Source organism: Drosophila melanogaster, chromosome 2R (assembly GCF_000001215.4).
Source record: "Drosophila melanogaster chromosome 2R".
NCBI lineage: Eukaryota > Metazoa > Arthropoda > Insecta > Diptera > Drosophilidae > Drosophila > Drosophila melanogaster.
In genome coordinates, this window is record NT_033778.4 from 5,354,729 (window position 1) to 5,374,223 (window position 19,495).

The following is a 19,495-nucleotide window of genomic DNA, read 5'->3' on the forward strand; positions in this document are numbered from 1 at the left end:
CGCTTGCCATTTGATCGTTACGTGCTGAATCGGGCAAATACCCAATATCTATAGATTTTTGTGTCTCTAGCTGTGTAACTCGACTATAGCATTTCCTCCCGTTTGAAATTAGGGTGTGTATGTAAATTCTCAGACACAACTTAATTTAGTGTAATTTTAGTCCACGATAGATATGTTAAGCATTGAAATCGTGTCCTGTGTTCCTTTGACTAGTACACGTACACTGCGCGTCATCAGATTAGCGCCTCCCTGTATGCCACCGTTTCATCTTATGATCTGTATTTTCCATTGCACGAAAATCTATCAATGTTATTGTTTTTTGTTCACTGATATTCCCTCTCTCTTTGAGAATAAAAAAGAGGTTGAGAGAAGAACAGTTATCTCTTTTATTCTGCTTTGTGTTAACTTTGGCGCAAAATTGAACACGTGTTTTGCATCATCAGATTAGCGCCCCCAGTTTTGAATATCGTCCATAATTTGAAAGGTAGGACAACAAAATTTTATTAAAAACAAGGAATCTTATAGAAAAAACTATAATTGTGGCAATAACCGTGTCGTTACCGCGGCAGATTGCAGGTCCATACTTCGAATTGCTTCCAATTCCCACGACTCCTCCGCCAAAATTCGAGAAAAAAGTGGTATAAGCGCGAGCAAATCGACGATTCCAAGGGTGACTTAGAAAGCTAAACATTTAAAGCACAACGAACTAACAAAAAAAAAAAAAAAACCTTAGTTTTGCTCGAGCTCATATGACCTGGTCTAAGGAGTGGCATTATGTCGTATTTTCGGACGAGAAGAAATTTAATCTGGAGGGACCAGCCGGCTATAGTCATTACTATCATGATTTGCGTAAAGAGGACCACATTTTGGACCGCCCACACAGTCGGGTTGAAGGTGTCATGGTATGGGGCGCAGTATCCTATTATGGCACCTGTGAAATGCAGTTTTTAACACCAAAAATGAACGCGAAAGATTATAATTGTGTATTAAAAACTGCATTTCCCTACTTTAAAAACGTTTTTGGGAATCTAGAATGGCATTTTCAGCCTTAATACAATAGAAAACGTGTGGGGATGGTTGGCAGGGAAGGTATACGAGGGTGGTAAACAATATGCCACTAAAGAGGAGTTGAACAAACTGCATCCTTTATAAACTAGAATTGTTCAAGTTTTAAGGGAAAAAAATTTCTAAAGCTCTCGCTCAAACCGTTTTCGAAATATCTCACATCAAAAATGTTTGCTCAGGGGGCGCTAACCTGGTGACGCGCAGTGTATGTTGTGTTAAGAAATAATGCCATTGGTAATTGCGTTGAGTTGAAAGTCGGCCTCATTTTAGGGGAGTTGCTAAACAAAAGCAAATAATGAAACCAGCTTAAAAGGATCCTCTGCGCTTAAGGGTGCTAGTACTAGGAAATGTATCTGGCAGTTAGTTGCTAGCAACACCGATTGCGACGTAGCGATAAGTTCGGGTGCATCCGCCACCTATGTTTCAGAAACATTATGAATGGCAGCAAAATGCTGCGGACTATATGTGAAAACTATGTGACTATATGCAGAAAACTCTGCGAAGGTGTGGGGGGAGAGATCGGATTGAGTTGCAATAATTTGCGCCTCTCTTAACCAGAATGACGGAGTGGTGGAATACCGGCTTGGAGGCGTTCAGCGAGGGTATATACGGGGGTATCCTGGCTTCAGGCAGGCACAAAGATATAAAGAAATTTAAAGTGCAGTGTCGTGGAAATTGAGTGTCAGCGCCAGGCTGTGGGATTGCTAAGTGCTGGCTTCTACCCAAAACAGCAATCACTCTTCTTCATTACTGGCAGCAGAGAGTAAGTTGTTTGTTGGGGTTTCATGCTCTGTTAGGCTGGAAAGCCTTATAAGGAAAACTACTGAGAAATCGGTCCCTTTAAGCACCACTAAAGAGAATTTCGCGACACGCGTGGCCAAAAGCACAAATACCACCGACAACTATATTAATGTTGGCAGTGCGGTGGAACCAGCAATAACCAGCATAGAGCACAATTGGGAAAAACATAGACCGTCTGTCCGGACTACAAAAGCTAGAAAGTTGAGATTAAGTATACAGACTCCATAGACGCAGCGCAAGCTTGTTGACCCATGTTGCCCCGCCCACTCTAACGCCCTAAAACCTCCCGAACTGCCACGCCCACATTTTTCTTTGATTTTTTTGTTTGATTTGTTTTGATAATCTAATCTTATTAGTCTCGTAAATTTCTTTCGATTTCCAAAAAAAAGTCCAAGCCCACTCTTACGCCCTAAAACTGCCACGCCCACATTTTTGAAAACTTGTTGAATGTTTTCCATAATTTTATTAGTCTTGTAAATTGTTATCGATTTGCCAAAAAACTTTTTGACCGGTCCATTCTAACGGCGTAAAACTTCCACGCGCGCACTCTTTTTCAATTTTATTCCCCAATATCTATCGATAACCTAGAAAAATTTTGAATGTTTACGTAAATAGAATATAATATAAACCTAATTTAGATTTTATAATAGACCATAACGGGCAGCAAGATGCGCGGACCCTCCAACGCGTCCCACTCAATCTCAATTAGCTCAATTAGCGCAATTCAAGATTATCTGTTATGCAAAATAACATTCTCTCAGCACTGACTGATAAACTCAATAAATTAATTGATACCATTGTAGAATATTGCTTTAGACGGTTCAATCTAGCATCCACCAAGCCAAATTCCAACCGCGATCCTCGAGCAGGACAAGTCGATAGAGACACATGGCAGGATAAACAATTCATCCTTTGCAAGAAATGCTGGAAGTGTGACCTCGGAGCTCCCAAAGCGACCTGACAAAGTTGGCCCGATAATGAACGGCTGGAAAAGGGCAGTTCGGGAACGGGCTTATCAGTAAATAACTTTATTTATCAGGTGGAAGCCATGACAAACACATCTTTAGAAGGAAATTTCGAGCTCATTTGAAAGAATTTTAGTTCTCTGTTTGGTGGGAAATCAAAAGATTTTTTTTGGACACATCACAAATCAGTTAGGACTATAAATTGTGAAAATTTGTGTTCAGCTTTGCGCAAACAATACAAAGATGACAGGGACATAGAGGAGATTATAAGGCAAAGGTAACAATAAATCCAATAAATCCTAACGCCAATAACGTATTGCTGCTGAAAAACAGCAAGTTTGACCTTAAATGTAGACATAACCTGTGTCCTCAACTGAGAGATACATATGACGAAGAAGGGGGTCTTTCTTGGAAGATGACCATCTTTTTGGAGATGCCGGCGGCGAGGAAGAAGTCGAGGGAGAGATATTAGCGTTGGCTCTGATCTGCTGGAATTGCCAGAGAGAAGGCCATCGCTGTAAGGACTGTTTGGCCGATCTCAACGTGTTTTGCTTGGCAAATACTTACAAGCCAAATTGTTCTAAATGTTCGTCAAAAAACCGCGACGCAGATGCCGAAGTCTTTGCGTGCTCAACAGCTGCAAGCTATACCAGCCCGTCCCTAATCTCCAGTCTAGACTGCACGGAAAACGAAACAAAAGCAGCCTAACTCTATCGATTTCAACAAGGACGTGGACTTATCAGAGTCTGAAGCAGAGGAATACTCATTGTCGCGGAACGAATTAACCCTCTATCGATATGGCCAATAATTTGAATCGATATCATAAAGAAGTCAGGTGTAGTATTTGTTGAATGTATATTAATGTATGTCGCGTCTGGTTTTACCTTAAAGAAAGATTAAGCTTGGCGGGCAAAGTGAGTCTGACTTGCACTATCCAAACGAGAAGGAGAGAATATTGAGGTACGTAAAATAAGAACATTTAAACGATTGTAAACCGATTTACTTATAAAATAAAACATAGCTGAAATACTAACCGACCATGCGGCCTGAGTTTTGTTAATGGCATTCCCTGGATACCTGCAGTGGCTCGACACGCATCATCATCAGAATACCTTGATTTAAGTGACAACGAGGCAACTGTAAAAAGGTCTCTGAGCGCTCAGAAAGGGTTTTAAAAAGAAATGAGGCAACTTAAGAAACATATACGCGAAATAAACTTATTAGAAGATTGTCTGCAGGATACGTCTCCATTTTTGGCGGTGCAGTTGCTTCAGCGTCTTGTGATAGGGCTGTTGGACTCAAGGTCGGCTGTTGGTTGCATATGTGGCAGGTTGGTTCAGTATTTCTTAAAGGAAACAAGAGAAAATGCGATAGTCAGCTAGTGTGATATTGGGGAATAAAATAAAAAAATCTATTAAAAATTGTTCAAAAGTGTGGGCGTGACCGGTTTGGCGGTTTTAGGGCGTTAGAGTGGGCGTGGCAATCAGTTTTTTGGCGAATCGATAGAAATTTAAGCGAATAATAAAATTATGAAAAAATATCCAACAATTTTTCAAAAATGTGGGCGTTGGCAAAAAGTAATTTGGCAAATCAAGAGAAACTTACAAAAATAATAATAAAATTATGAAAAAATATTGAACAAGTTTTCCATAATGTCGGCGTGGCAGTCTTGGGCAATTTAAAGGCGTGGCAAATTTTTTTTGGAAATGGATAAAAATGTACAAAACTAATAAAATTATGGAAAAATATCTAAAAAAATTTCAAAAATGTGGGCGTGACAGTTTTGTGGGCCTGGCAACATCGGTCAACAAACTTGCGCTGCGCCTTTTTCCCTAGAATCTGTATGCTAAATCTCAACTTTCTAGTTTTTATAGTTCCTGATATCTCGGCGTTCATACGGACAGACGTTTTGGCGGACATTGCTAGATTGACTCAGCTATTGATCTAAATCCAAAATATATACAGGTATATTACAAGTTTTACCTGTAATGGAGAAACTGAAAAGGTTAATTAGCGCCTTTGTGTCAAAAAACTTAAAAGGGCAAAACATATTGACTGAACATAACATAAATAAATAAAATTTTTGTAGTTTTTTTATTATTCAAAAATACATGAATTCTGTTTATCGAAATTGGCATAACACTTTATTATATGTATGTATCTAGTATATGCATCTCAAGATTGTTTTTTAAAATATTGTCACTCACTCAAACCGTCAAAAATTGCCAGGGTCACACTTTTAACAAATGTTTTTTTATTTAGTCTTTTAAATTTCTTTCGGTTTGCCAAAGAATTTTATGGTAGGCCCACAGACCTTACATGTTTTTCTTGGTTTAAATTTTCTTCGTTAGGCGGTACAACAGAAAAAACAACGCAAGACTATATTTTCTTAGAATATATTAAATATTATACATATTATGCTCCACATAAAGGTGGTATTCTGCACCTTAATTATCCATAACGTCAAACAAAAAAAAAAATATAAGAGCACGGTTAAACAGATTTGTAGCTTCTAGCTTAAGGTTTTTAATGCATTTAGTTCAGAAACATTGCGGCTTTAGGGCCTAATTAACGCCAACGCAGAAACAGGAAACTTAGTTTTTTAGTTCCATCGTTTCAAAATTACAGCTTAGTTGAAAACAAAAAAAAAAAAGGTCGCTGGATCCAAGACCGAGTTGAGCCGAGTCTTTGCAACTAAAGGTATTCGGTAAAAAACATATACATATGTATATATATTTTTTTTAATAAAAGAAGTTTATAATAACATTTTTGCTCTATAAATAAAAGATTTATTTCATTGCGACTTTATTTAGCAATTTACGAGAAAGAAATATAAATATTTCTTAAAATATAGTTAATATATGTTCTTATTAAAGAATATTTGTTTGCATAAACCTGTCATCAATATCATTTTGAAAAGTGGCACAGTTTTTCGCACTTCGATCTACAAGCTTAAATGTCTACAATTAAAATGCATGTTACGATTAAATGTGAATTAAGATGAGTGCACTTCCGAATGTCAAGTAAATTACGATGAAGAAACAATTATAGTAACTTCCTTAATGGCCTTCTGGGTAGGGTCTTCATTCTGATTGCTCGGTGATGGGGTTCTGTCTTTAATGTTTTCTTGTTCCAGATCAGTTTTTAATCGTTTAGAGTTGTTTTTTTCAAGAATTTCGTCGTCAGCATCAGCATTTTGTGATGCGCATCGCTTAGACGCACTTTGATCATTTAAACTATGTGAAACATTTTCAGATGTCTTAAGTAACTTATCTTCAGTTTGATTTGGAGGAATGGTGGACTGCAGCTCTTGCAGCTTTTTCTTAAACTGGACGATTACGGCAGTCATGTTGTCGCATCCAGTCCCATCACCCATTGTATTCGGAGCTAAACAGTTATCAAAAAGCTAAAATTTTTCATGGTTATTAAGATATTTGTGTTATCAGTAGATATCTTTACCTCTTCACAAATCGTTGACAATTTTTTGTTATCTTTTAGTCTGCAACGTACAAATTCTACAACTTCCTCACTAGACATATAATTCCATATACCATCACAGGCCAGTACCATAAACTCGTCCTCTGGCGTGATAATTAGCTTCTTTATGTCAGGTAGGGCAGATATCATTTGTTCCTCAGCTGGTAGGGTTACGTTCGTTTTATAGGCATGGTCTCCAAGGGCTCGAGACAAATTAAGGCCTCCATTTACGCGTCCATCAAGTGTAACCCGACCACCTGCCTTTATTATGCGCGAGGCTTCTTCGTCATCTTCGGGCTTGTGGTCGATGCTCATTTCAATGGCTTGTCCACTGCGTGATATAACACATCGCGAGTCCCCTGCGTTTGCCACGTAAAGGTCCCGACCTTGCAACAAACATACAACTGCAGTACATCCACTATCTTTTCCAGGTTCCTCAATCATATTTGCACAAAAATTATCATTAGCCATCTGATCTTCATCAGTCTCTTCTTCATCACTATCCTCATTACCCTGTAAAAAAGTAAGTTAGCTACATATGTTTAGTGTTTTAATAACTTACATCTTCGTCACCGTCGTCATCATTTTCAGTGCAGTCAGAGCTTTCTGCGGATGAAGTATCAGGACTCTTGACATTATCATTTTCTTCATAGTCCGCATCATCGTCTGTGAACTCATCGTCTTGGGAGCTGTTTATATTCCTTTCAAACTCTTTGCTTGTAGATGAGTTTGTGAACTCGTTTTTCGAGGACTGATTTAATTCGGTCATGTCGTTAGAACCAGTAGCGAATAATTTTTTATTACTAGAAGAAACCAACGTATGCTTGAAATCGGTTCCATTTGAGCCCTCATTTTGGTCATTAACAGAATCATCTTTTAATGCAGCATTCTTGGTGGATAAATCGTTGATACTGGTAGTGGTATTGCTATCAGCCCCAGCCATAGGATTTACAACATTGCTCGGATTACGGGAATTAGCTACACCATCGGCGGATAGCGCTGCTGCAGCCGCTGCTGCGGAGGTGGAAGAACCATCTGGCTTTGCAGAGGGGTCCATTACAGCTTTATTAGTAGCTTCAGCAGCTAATGCTGCAGCTCGGCGCCCGCGAAAATATGGAGAGCGCATTTTGAAATTTTCTTTATGGTCAGAACTCTTAAGATCCAAGTCTTTTTTTTGCGGAAGACCTTTGTATTTTTCCAGAACTTCATTTAGTGGTAAATTGCTTTCCTCTTGCAATTCAGCTAAATCTTCTTCTTCGTAATCGTCCGCTTCGGCATCCACGAAGTTGTGTTCCCCAGCCAATATTTTTAGTATGCTGACTATCGATGGATCAAGCAGCGTTTTGTCAAATCCCAAAAATGCTTCCTTGAGTGCCACTTCAAATTGTCCATTTTTGTAGGTTTCAAGGTTTTTAAGAAAATGTGGTAACTTGTCAGCACAATATTGCGCTACCTCAGCTCCGCCGTGACCATCATACACAGCAAAAAACGATGTGTTGTTGTCAAAATTTAAAATAGAATTATGTGCATCCTGAAACATGACGAAATCGTAATACAGTCTTTTTATGAAAGGGATCACATCTCAATTTACCTCTTGGCTGTTCCGCCATCCTTGCATAGAGCTAGCTCCAACGGCTAGCAATTCATTAAACTGATCTGTGGATGTTTTATCCGTTTTCGGATGGGACAAATAGGCACCCATATTGTACAACTTGTAACCTTTCAAGGATATTATAATAGGTTAAGAACTCAATTTGCACTATCCTTTAAAATAAAAAAAATCGATGGCTTACCAAGCTAAGGTTTTGTGCATAAAATTCTACGTATAGGCTGTACTTGCAAACATTTACTGTAATGTTTTTTAGTTAGAAAAATAATTTTATTATATATAATTATTTAAAACGGTGATTACTACAAATGTAAGTTAACGTAGTAAGAAGTATAGTCCTTGGTAGGACTTTTGGAAAACTATACTTAGTTTAATATATCAATGAAATCGACTTAAACTTATTTGCGAAATCTTCACCTAAAACGTTTTGTATTTAATCAAATCGGAAATTTTCTGCTCTCGATATATATATGTATCGAGTAGCAGCAAAATTTAGGTAAAATTTTCTCATGTTGCATTTATATTCGTCAAAATAGCGACGATTGATTAAATAAGAAAATGGAACGTCTGAAAAATGAACGCAAAACAGAAATTCTGTTCCGCAAATACTAGCTATAAATTAGAAAATCTTAATAAATTACGATATTTTGAATATATTTAATCGTTGAATTAACAAATAATTTTCTTGGTTATAAATATTAAACTATGCAAAAACAGTTTGAAATATACATCTCATTTGAATATTATGTATGCATACCATCATCGCACCAGCGCATTCCTGAGGATGAGTATCGTGGATCTGATGTTTGAGGGAGGTTCTCGATTACAGATAGTTTTTGTTTGAGTTCTGGTAAGAAACATCGAACAGTAGGCCACAATATTATTAAAAATACCAATATAAGATATTCTCCAGTCCCCCGCTATAAGATACAGTACGACGGAGAAATCGAAAGTAAATAAAAGTCAGTTATATCTGGCTATTTCAAACATATTTTCTGCTGTGGTTCTGCCAGCGACATTAGATCAGTGTACTTTTCGTTAATGAAATTAAAAATGATGTCGTAAAACACCGTTAACATTCTTGAGCAAGACATTATTTTTTGGAATTCTGCGATTCAAGCCTCTAAATCAATAGATGTGGCCTCATATGGTGAAACTTAATCCTTTTTGTTTGAATATCTATAGATATTGATAGATATAGAATATTTGTAGGAAGGGATCGATAGAAATTTAGAAGATTAATAAAAATAGGAAAAATATTTTAGCTTTTCTAGCTTTTATATTTCCTAAAATCTCGAGGTTCATACGGACATGGCCAGATCGACTCGGCTATTGATCCTGATCAAGAATATATATACCTTATATGGTCGGAGACTCTTCCTTATGCCTGTTACAAACTTTACAACGAATCTAGTATACCCTATTACTCAACGAATAACTGGTATAAAAATGAATTAAGCCCCCGACTTCATAAAAAGTTTACAAGAGGAGGGATTTAGTAAGCGCAAGGCTCAAGAAAAAGGAAAACAAACGAAATAAATTTACATAAACCACAAAATCTTAGTTCCATAAATCTAGTTCTGGTGGTCGCAAATGTTATGACCATGCGCACCCACCCTATCTAGGATGCCCGAAGAGTTTTTGCGGTCATCAGCCATTATCAACACGACGGTGCAGGCGACTAGGACAGCTCCATCTCCCCTACAGTGAACACTCACTCAAACATTTCGGTATTCTTTTGTGTTTTATTACACCTAAAAACAATTAATGATTAACTCTAACATTCATTCACTTTCTTTTTTAATATAGATAATATATATGAATTTTCAGCGGCAAGGTTACGGCAGACTGGCTCTACTAAATATGTATTTTCCTGACTTCCAATGCAAATTACCCGGGGCCCTTAATTTCTGCACCCCGGTTATTCCAGGGTAAATTGTAAAAAATAAATACCTTCGACTGAAACTAGGCTTTTGAACTTACTGTTTAATAATGTTAAATACAGATATATAATTAAAGTTGCCTTGGCTACGACTTGCTGGCTCGTCGGTATGGCTGCGATTGAGCTATGATCTGCATTTAATTATGGTCCCCGCCATATTCCCAATACTCTCCCGAATTGGGTCATGGGACATAAACCAGGTCATTTAAGAGTAATCCCGGAGCGAACCGGGATAATCAAAATGGAAATGGATTCCCAAAAGAGGACGCCACCCAAAATCATCGCCCTATCGCAATACCTATCGATAAGGCCCTATCATCCAGCTGCAACACCAACCAAAGATTTCGAGAAGCCTTATACGGAGTTTTAGCAGAACGATGAAATAACGGCGCCGTACGTGGGTCCCACGCTTTTCTTACCTTTTTCAAGGCTTCCCGTTCCTGCGCCGACAGGCTCCAGGATTCCGGCTCCTCCTTCGTTTCCATCTCCTTTTGCTTGGTAGTGCTTCATTTCTTTGACATGGATTTCTCCTGCTGTCTTTACCGGCTTCGTCACGACCTCTGGTGCCAGCCCGAACGCTCGCCAGAAATCGATTCCAAAGTCGGCCGTTTGTTTGAGGTAAGGGAAAAAGTAGAAAGATATTGTCCTACTTCATAATCCACAAGCTAATCCGAGCGTCCAATAATGGACCGATCTTCGCCAGACGCCGTTCTCACCACCGAGAAGTAAGACTGATCCGGAGCACCTAGTGCTTCCACGAGCTCCCTGCAGTTCTTGCCGAGCACGCTGACACTGGTTCCCGTGTCCCACAATCCTGTTAGATGACTACCCAGGATCGTCTCGTCTGCAAACGTTCTAGGATCTTCAGACTCGATGCGCTTTACGGCGGCGACCACCTCGCGTCGCTACTGATCTTGATGCGGTCCTTTGCCTTTTGCACCTTCCTCGAAACTAGCCGCACTCCGCTCATTTGGTAAGAATCTTAGCCTAGACTTAGAATTACTCAATTCTCTTTCGACGAGTATATTCCAGGACTCGTGCCTGGGCAAATTCCTCCCGCTCTCGGGCACTTCGGTGACACCGTGTCCGATCGTCCACAGCGATAGCAAAACAGCCGCCTCTCCACCGCTCTGCAATCCAGTCGGGAGCCCGGATCCTAGGAACAGTTCCAGCATCCTGCTCTCGTTGCGGCTCGGAGTCTGGTGCGGATATCTTCTAACTCGAGGGCTTAAGGTCGTGTTCATCGTGGATCTGCACTTCATTCACCCGCATTTTCCCTTGCTGTCCATACGAAGCGAGACCTCGGCGACTGAAACTCCGTTCTACCTCTACGCATTCCTCACGAACCTCAACGATGAACACCTCCAGCGCGTATACGTATCGCGCTAATCAATCTCTAGGTTTTTTTAACCACACTTACCATACGGCGCATACTTTTGTAAGCTGGTGGATGTGCTAGAATATTTCACAAGAATAATAATTCCATCAGTTCGGGGAAATCATTGGTATGTCATCATATTGTATTATGTGTTAGAATATTCCAGAAGTACAGTAATTTCATCATTTCGGGGAAATCATTGGTATTTCATCATATTACATTATTGCATACTGCGTTGCTATTGGTCGGCTGTATTTTTGTAGCTTTGGCATCTCCCGTTACAGCGCGGCGGCAGCGTGTGGTCGCTGTCGCCGAGTGTGGTTCGAAGGGTAGCACGGAGAAGAAGTGAGTGACACAAATTAATTGTGTGTAGACCTTCGGTGCGTTCGAAACTCGCTGCGCGGAATGGAGAATAATAATTGTGCTCCGACAAATACAAAAAATAAAAAAAAAGGTTAATGACCTCACGGATCCCCAATTTAATTTTTCCCTTTCCTTTTCAGATTTAACCTGAGAAGATGTAACTGACCATTGCCGGTCCGACCGCATTTGTCCTGTGCATTTTCCCAAAACTCAAACTTTCCGTCATTCACTAACCGTTCGTCAACTGAACTAGCTATTACTGTTGATGAAAGCTGCCAGTTAAGGCCATCGGTTGACCTAGAGCTCCTGTTAGTTTCGTCTTATCTTTTGCACTTTCTCTTACATCTCACGGAGAGAGTGCTGTTCATGCACGACTCAAAAAAACCTACGACGAAAAAAAAAAAATCAAGTAACTACAGATAGGACCAGCTTATAAATATAAACCAATACTGGATTATAACAGCATTTTTTTTAGGTGCGCGGCTAAAACCAGAACCTGGAGAACATTTTCAGCTTTTCGTGCTACAAAGCCTCCTGTCCTTCCTCTCACCATATGCCGCCTTTGGGATACTCCGTCACCACTTCTGATGCCATTGCAGTTTAGCCTGCAAGCCACCGTCTGAAATGACGGATTTCCCACGGCCGAAAATGGCGAGACGCCGTCGCCTCGACAATTTTTTTGTTTTTAAATTGGGCGCCATTATGTTACGTTGTTTTCTTTGGTTGAAAGGTATGTAACAGAAAGAAGGAAGCGTCTCCGTATGAACGTCGAGATATCAGGAACTATAAAAGCTAGAAGGTTGAGATTCTAGGGACAAAGACGCAGCGCAAGACGCCGACAAACCGCAACGAACTGCTACGCCCACACTTTTGAAAAATGAGTTGATATTTTTTCAGATTTTTATTGGTCTTGCAAATTTCTATAGATTTATTGCCATTTTTTGTCACGCCCACTCTAACGCCCTAAAACCGCTCTAAAACTAGGAAAAACTGTTTTGAATAATAAAAAAAGAGAGAATGATAAAGTTGACTTCCCTGACTATCAGATAACTGTTACTCAGCTAGTGGAAATGAGAACGTGAAATTTCATATTTTTTCTGGAATTTTTGAGTGTGCGCTTGGATCTCCAATGATCGTTAAGTGGTCACTGGTTTACAATTGTTGGGTTGTAGGGGACGCTGTCCTGGAATTCAAATATGCTGAAAAGAAACACTCGTAGAAAAGCGAACACCAGACTTTTCGTAATTGCGCGGGCGCGACCGGGCGTATGTTTATTCGCTGTGGTTAGTTTTTACACTGATGCTTATTCTAATTAGTTAGGCTATCCCAAGCGCAGCGGAGACTCCTTGGAGACTCTGAGGTGAAGAGCGGGAGAGCGTAAGAGGGAGCGGAGAGCGGGTGACAGTCCAAACCCCGTAACTTGAACATTCCGCCCCCCTTGCAATCACTGGGGTTGCAAAACAGCCATCCTACGGCAGGCTGCAGGCACCGGACACGATCCACCCAAAAACAGTTTTCTGAGCGACCGGCATTCCCTCGTCGAAGGTCAGGAATCCGGATTGGATAACCTTTGGATAAACATCTGCTCCTAAGACCATGGAGACGGTAGCAGGCCGATGGAACTGGTCATCAGCCAGCATGATGTCCCGGAACTTGGACACCACGGTGTCGCTCAATGCCCGGACAGGTGTGCGGATCCGCACATTGGGCTCGATCTTGAGCACGACCTCCAGCTTAGTGTTCGCGTCGATCCTGGAGCGAATCGTCGTCGTGCAGATCTTCTCGTCGCCGACATTGGTCATCGGAAGCGTAAAGGCTGACGCCAACGAAGCGTCGATGCCGCTCATGGGGGTGCACGGATCGATAAGTGCTGCGGTCTCGAAGGTCTTCGTGCCGGTCTCCAACTTGACCAGCGCTGTCGGAAGGATGTTCACGCTGTGGCGTTGCAGCAGCGACGAGAGCGATGGGCCTGGCGTGGCCGATTCCGGGCGTCGTGGCGGTGAACTCCTACGCTGTGTTGGCGGATTTTGCCGGCGGGAACGTTGGGACGAGGCCGAAGCTGCTTGCCGGGTTGGCACGGGTTGGAGACGCGAGCACGCTCGCGACCGCGACAACGAGCTAACCTGCTCGTGCATGTGGAGCAGCGTGTGGTGGGATCGGTCGGACTTCTTGCAACGATCACCGCTTCGGCAGTCTCCCGTGGAATGCTCGTGAGCAAGGCAATTGGCGCAGTATTTGTTAATGAGGACTGCTCGCAAACGCTTTTCAGCGCTGAGCTTTAGGAACCTCGCGCACTTCCGAAGAGGATGGATACCGCGGCAGACTCTGCTCTCCAAGGCACGAGCACTGCGTGCATTTTGTTGACGAGGGGCCATGCTGCGCGTAGTTGAATGTCGAAAGGAGATCTGTGTCGAAAAAGAGGACATTCTGCTTTGGTCTGAGGCTGACACTGGACCAGTTAATACCCAGCCGAAAATGGTCTCTTGCCCCAAGAGAGAGCACAGATGTTGGTTTTTGCTCCACTCAGAAGCACCGAAGGCAGAATGTCGGCTCCGATAAGGACATCTATTTGTGCGCTCTCATAGAATTTTGGATCCGCCAGTGGAAAATCGGGAAGATCCCGAAGGAAATTTTGCGGAATTGGGTAGGAAGGCAGATTTCCGGCTAGTTGAGGGAGGACATAGGCCGTCGTCTCCAACTGCAACGCGGGCCTAGTCGGAGATCGGATGGTGAAACTGCAGAGCTTCTTGGACTGAGCAGCTACTGTTTGGTTTAAGCCCGAGACTTGGGCTTGAACCACCTGGAATGGCAATCTAATTAGATTGAACAGTCGCTCGGTTATGAATGTCGCCTCTGATCCGGAGTCGATCAGGGCGCGTGCCTTAAAGTTAGTGCCAAGATGGGCAAGATATGGCAGTGCCAAGAAGGATAGCTCTTGAGCCCGTGGCGAAATAATTTTGAACACCGGCTTGCTCATTTGGAACGAAATTGGCCTGATTAGCGGAAATTGGCCTTGCAGGATTTAAAGGGCTTGAATTGCTGGAAAAGAGGTTGTTTCGGTGCAGCAACGTGTGATGCCGGCCACGGCAAGTAAAACAATTGTGCGTGCTTTTGCACTCACGAAGCTGATGTCCCTTTGCAAAGCAGTTTAAGCATAACTGCTTCCGTTTAATGTAGGCTGACCGGTCGTCAACCGACATTTGGAGAAAACGCGGACATACACGGACAGGATGGTTTTCCTTATTGCACAGGTCGCAACTTTTCGATTTTGGAGCCACTTTCGTCTCATAGGAATTTAGTTTTCTAGAGGGCCCACTTGAGTTCATCGCTTTGGAGTGCGACTGACTTGGTACGGACGGTCTCACATCATCGATGGCCTCTAGGGTTCGATGACGTTCTGTGAGGAAGGTGTTCAGCTCTCCCCATGTCGGGATGTCGGCTTTCTTATGTAGCGACTGCTCCCATAAGGAGAGAGTTATCTTCGGGAGCTTGGATGAACACAGATATACCAGCAGGCAGTCCCAGTTCTCAGTGTTGATGCCTGACAGTTCTAAGGCAGTCAAGCAACCTTGAACAGTACTTTGCAGTACCTTCAAGGCCGCCCCAGATTCCTGTGGTATCGACTGCACATTAAACAGTATTTTCAATTGACTGTTTACCAACAATCGTTTATCTTCGAAACGCTCTATTAGGTTTTCCCACGCAGAGCGGAAACCCTCGTTGGTGAGAGGCGAAATCGAAACTATGGCATGCGCGTCGCCACTTGTTTTGGCATTTAAATGGAATAACTTTTCAACCGGAGTCAGCCGTGGATTATTGATATAAATGGCTGTGAAAAGATCCCGGAAAGTCGGCCAGCGAAGATAGTCGCCTGCGAAAACTTCTGTATCGCATGGAGGCAACCGACAGCCAGAGGAAATGTAGGCCTGGGGCGCAACGTTTGCGTCTGGGATGGACTGAGACGTGCCCTGCTCGATTTTATCAACGAGCTGGGCAACACACCTTTCATAGACTGAATAGCAATAACTGTATTTAGCCCTGAGAATAGGCATGTTGCTTGCTGCCGCTTCGCCTGCTGACACAAGGCACTCTGAGCAGAGGTCGAATTCCTTTTCATCCTTGTCCCATAGGCTTCGGACTTGGTCGCGACGGACGCTAAGCATCGTGACGGTTGGAGCTGCGGATTCCGGAGTGTTGATCCGAGCCTCAAATTCGCTTAAGCGGTCAGAAACCGAAATGAATTTGGCTAGCGCTAGATCGGAAGCAGCCATATTTTTAGCTGTGCGCTGTACTGTGGCTTTGGATGGAGTAGCACAGTCGTCGGAAATCTCCGCAGGCGTTTTCACCGAAATGCTTGGGATTCTTGGACTCTTGGGCCCTTGTGGTGAAAAAATAGACCTGGGTTTGTCAGCGGACAATTTCTTTTTATCGTCTCCGATGGGCATAATCGAAGAAATACGAAATGGAATCCCTTCCGGGTTTGGAGCCCGGTCACACTTTTGAAAAGTATACAGATTCCTCAGACTGCACTTAATAAATTTAAGCTTGCCGCCGTGAACGGTAAAAGCAGCGGAAAATGACCGTATAGGATGTAATGGGTGAGAAAGTGGTGTAGAAATTGCGAAGTGGAAACTCCGTAGTTTAGACTAATTGGACAGGTGACTCGGAGTGAACAGCGAATTGTATAAATGACCTGTGATTTATGGTAATTAGGTCCACCTTATTTACGGTTGGAACACTTGAAATGTGGAACACGGTGAAATAAAATGTTTATTAGAACGAAGAAAAAATTTTTTGTTTGTTTACAACTGGAAACGGAGAAAATGGATTGGTGGAATTGGAGTCTTTTCTCCGCGTTGTAAGTACTTCTAAAACAAACGCAAATTAATATCCAAGCAATACAGGAAAAAATATTTGTCGGGAGAACGACTTGTATTTGGCGGACGTATTATTTATTTATGGATAATATTTTTTGAAAATTTTCAAAAAAAAAAAAAATAAATAAATAAAAATTTAAAAAAAAATAATTTAATAAATATTGAAAAAATTAAATGTTAAAAAAAAAGAAAATAAAACCGCTTTTAATTTATTGCTCGGAAATTTATTTGGAAATTTACGGAAAAAATTGATGGAAAACAAAACGCCTTTTCCGCGTCGGCACTCTGAATAAATTTTATTTGTGGTTTGGATTTGCCGACGGGAAACAATTTAAACTTTGGTGTACGTTTAAAGGGAATGCAGATAATGTGCGCAATGTATGTCAGTAATATATGTATGTGGATGTGTTGATGTAATATATGTAATATATGGATGTAGTATATGTAGATGTAATATATGCAATGTATATGGATGTAGTATATGTTGATGTAATATATATGGCTGTAGTATATGTTGATGTAATTATATGTCGATGTAATATATGCAATGTATATGGATGTAGTGTATGTTGATGTAATATATATAGAACTGGCCGGTAAATGTTTAATTAATATTTTATTTGGAATGACCAGAGGGTATGTGTTGTTTGATTCGTTGTTGTATTCTTCGATAGCAAAGCAAATTGTAATAAGTGGACTGCGGAGTTAAAGCAAAAATGTGTTGCGAAAAGAATTTGGCTTGCGTTTGACACAGTGAAACGAGAACAGAATTTTTTGCCAATTTTGGCAGAGCTTTGGACTTAGAATTTTCACTGAACTTGGCACAAATTATTCACTTTTTCACATTTGGAATTTTGCACTATCGGACTGGATTAATATTTAAATATATTCGGAAATTTGGACATAGAAATTTTCACGAATGAGGGTGAAAGGAGAACGGTGGGTAATATGGCGGCGCCCGTGAGAATGAATAAGTACTTTTCTTTAATTGCCTTTTGTCGGAGAAATCCGTTAGATTTGACAATAAATCTTACAGCAAATTGAACGAAATTGGATTTTCGAAACTTTTGCTGCAGACCGGCAAATAAAAGGAATGGAAATTTCGTACTTATCTTATAATTTGTTCCCTGGTGGACAAACTTGAAAATCCAGGTTATCCGGCTCGAAGGACCAAAAAAATGATGGGTTGTAGGGGAGTGCTGTCCTGGAATTTTCCAAATATGCTGAAAAGAAACACTCGAAGAAAAGCGAACACCAGACTTTTCGTAATTGCGCGGGCGTGACCGGGCGTATGTTTATTCGCTGTGGTTAGTTTTTACACTGATGCTTATTCTAATTAGTTAGGCTATCCCAAGCGCAGCGGAGACTCCTTGGAGACTCTGAGGTGAAGAGCGGGAGAGCGTAAGAGGGAGCGGAGAGCGGGTGACAGTCCAAACCCCGTAACTTGAACAACAATATTAATCACACATTTGAGCTTTCCTCGTTAGTTTCCACGGCGTATTCTAGCTTCTTACAACTGCTGCTTCTCTCGCGATTTCTAACTCTCTACAGCGCGGTTTGGCTGACTGATCCCGCCTTCAGACTCCTTTCCGACTGCGCGATGACCGCGACTATCCCCGCGTACGTACAGCTCCTCGCGTGTTGAGACTGGCTGCCTCGAGCTGCACTTGCGCCGTCCCTTTATAGGCCGCGAGGATCCCGTTATTTCCCCTTTTGCGCACGGCCCGCTCGGGTACACGGTCCAACAGTTGTACCGTTAGTTCACGGTGCGTCCTCTTTGTGCACGCACCGTTACCGGTCGACCTCTGTGCCCTTGGTCAGCTCGAGTTCTAGGTCCAGAGCGGTACCGTTAGTTCAGCGAATACAAAAAAAAAATGACAGCCGACAGCCACGACCACAAAAAGAAGAGTGCCGAATGTTTTGTCAATTTTCAACCAACTCGGCCTATTAGGGTTTTTCATCGTGCGGGCCAAAATCATACTGCAACATATTTTGCGATACGGCGTAGGATGGGACGAACCCCTCAATGACGACGGCGTATCAGATTAAAAGCATTGGCTGGATTCATTGCCCCGGCTGAGGGAAGTTCCTCACTTCTCTTCTCACAGAGGTGTACTTCCATGAAAATCATCAGTCGACAAAAACACTTTGGTAGATGCCAGCTTAAAAGCGTATTCAGCTGTGGTGTTTCTGTGAACTAAGGTTGATGGCAAAACACAGTACTCCTTAATCGCCTCCAAAACACTGTCTGTCCCAAAAATGGAGCCACTAACGACAGGGCCAAGCCCTGCTATTTATAGCTATCTAAGTCCTATCTGGTCTATCTGGTCTGGTCTATCTCTATAGACGTTCTGTGCTGGATATGATCGGATACGATCTGATGCCCGCAAGATGAACTTATTTGTGGCTCTGAGAGTTTGAGAAATACTGCAAAAAACTCTGAAATCGCATCCTGGCAGACAACTTTGTAGATGACGGTACCAAGTGGGCTCGAAATTCAAGATTCTTGGGATCTACCAGATGGTTTATCGGCCTGGAATTTCAGAATCATGATGAAGAACGACGAATTCTCTTAAGCAACAGGAAAAAGCCATCTATATGCATGATGACTGACCTGTTTACTGCGGGCATCGGGATCCACAACATTTTAAAAAGCTCTAAAAACAGCGGTCTAAAAAACCGAAGAGCGAGCAATTTCCCAGGGAAGTTAAATGGTTGAAGTCTGGCAACGGAGTGAAAGATCGCACGAGCCAGGTTTTCAAATGCCTCCCCTTCCTAGACAAATTAGGCGTAATGCGAGTAAAGGGTCGCATAGGCGCGATCGAAGGCATCGTTGTGAAAAGGAAACATACCATAATCCTCCCCAGGCACCTCGACATCGTTGTGGGACGTCGGAGGGAGAAACGATGGGGCATGTTGTTTACATGTCTCACAACCCGCGCTTTCCACGTAGAAGAGGCTGTCCCAATTCCGCATCGTTACCGTTCAACCCAGCGCGGTACCGTTAGTTCACGGTCG

The 19,495-nt window shown here is 41.9% G+C and overlaps 1 protein-coding gene and 1 long non-coding RNA gene across 4 annotated transcripts, besides 13 other annotated features; one reads left to right on the forward strand and one right to left on the reverse strand.

Moving 5' to 3' along the window:
• The first annotated feature begins 734 nt into the window (after positions 1–734).
• Positions 735–1,003: a mobile genetic element.
• A 1,044-nt stretch (positions 1,004–2,047) lies between these two features.
• Positions 2,048–2,365: a mobile genetic element.
• Positions 2,366–2,819: 454 nt separating this feature from the next.
• Positions 2,820–3,451: a mobile genetic element.
• Positions 3,452–4,226: 775 nt separating this feature from the next.
• Positions 4,227–4,399: a mobile genetic element.
• Positions 4,400–4,413: 14 nt separating this feature from the next.
• Positions 4,414–4,802: a mobile genetic element.
• Positions 4,803–5,039: 237 nt separating this feature from the next.
• Positions 5,040–5,124: a mobile genetic element.
• Positions 5,125–5,602: 478 nt separating this feature from the next.
• Positions 5,603–8,376, reverse strand: CG10417 (uncharacterized protein). Of its 2 annotated transcripts, NM_165430.2 has the most exons (6): positions 8,335–8,376; positions 8,102–8,157; positions 7,900–8,027; positions 6,871–7,839; positions 6,291–6,821; positions 5,603–6,237 (listed from the first exon to the last, which is right to left on the reverse strand). In NM_165430.2, the coding sequence occupies exons 3-6, from the start codon at positions 8,008–8,010 to the stop codon at positions 5,860–5,862; spliced, it is 1,989 nt and encodes a 662-aa protein (NP_724410.1). In that variant the 5' UTR covers positions 8,011–8,027; positions 8,102–8,157; positions 8,335–8,376; the 3' UTR covers positions 5,603–5,859. The 2 variants fall into 2 exon arrangements, with proteins under 2 accessions (NP_724410.1, NP_610169.1); NM_136325.3 differs by having other exon boundaries at positions 8,102–8,376.
• A 148-nt stretch (positions 8,377–8,524) lies between these two features.
• lncRNA:CR42646 (long non-coding RNA:CR42646) lies at positions 8,525–12,629 on the forward strand. Of its 2 annotated transcripts, none has more exons than NR_073830.1 (8): positions 8,525–8,767; positions 9,482–9,647; positions 9,727–9,848; positions 9,923–10,477; positions 10,563–10,832; positions 10,892–11,364; positions 11,741–12,009; positions 12,076–12,629. It is a non-coding gene; the product is annotated as a long non-coding RNA:CR42646 (long non-coding RNA). The 2 variants fall into 2 exon arrangements; NR_037737.2 differs by having other exon boundaries at positions 9,543–9,647.
• Positions 8,975–9,054: a mobile genetic element.
• Positions 9,186–9,364: a mobile genetic element.
• Positions 12,353–12,582: a mobile genetic element.
• Positions 12,607–12,704: a mobile genetic element.
• Positions 12,705–12,759: 55 nt separating this feature from the next.
• Positions 12,760–17,906: a mobile genetic element.
• Positions 13,715–13,999: a mobile genetic element.
• A 217-nt stretch (positions 17,907–18,123) lies between the features above and the next one.
• Positions 18,124–19,495: part of a mobile genetic element that runs on past the window's edge.

What these genes read in the sequence shown, in the direction of transcription:
- CG10417 (NM_165430.2), bottom strand. Translation starts at nt 8,010, where the DNA reads ATGGGTGCCTATTTGTCCCATCCGAAAACGGATAAAACATCCACAGAT. An exon ending in GATGGCGGAACAGCCAAGAG is followed by an intron (nt 7,840 to 7,899) that starts GTAAATTGAGAT and finishes GTCATGTTTCAG; the next exon opens with GATGCACATAATTCTATTTT. An exon ending in ATGACGACGGTGACGAAGAT is followed by an intron (nt 6,822 to 6,870) that starts GTAAGTTATTAA and finishes ACTTTTTTACAG; the next exon opens with GGTAATGAGGATAGTGATGA.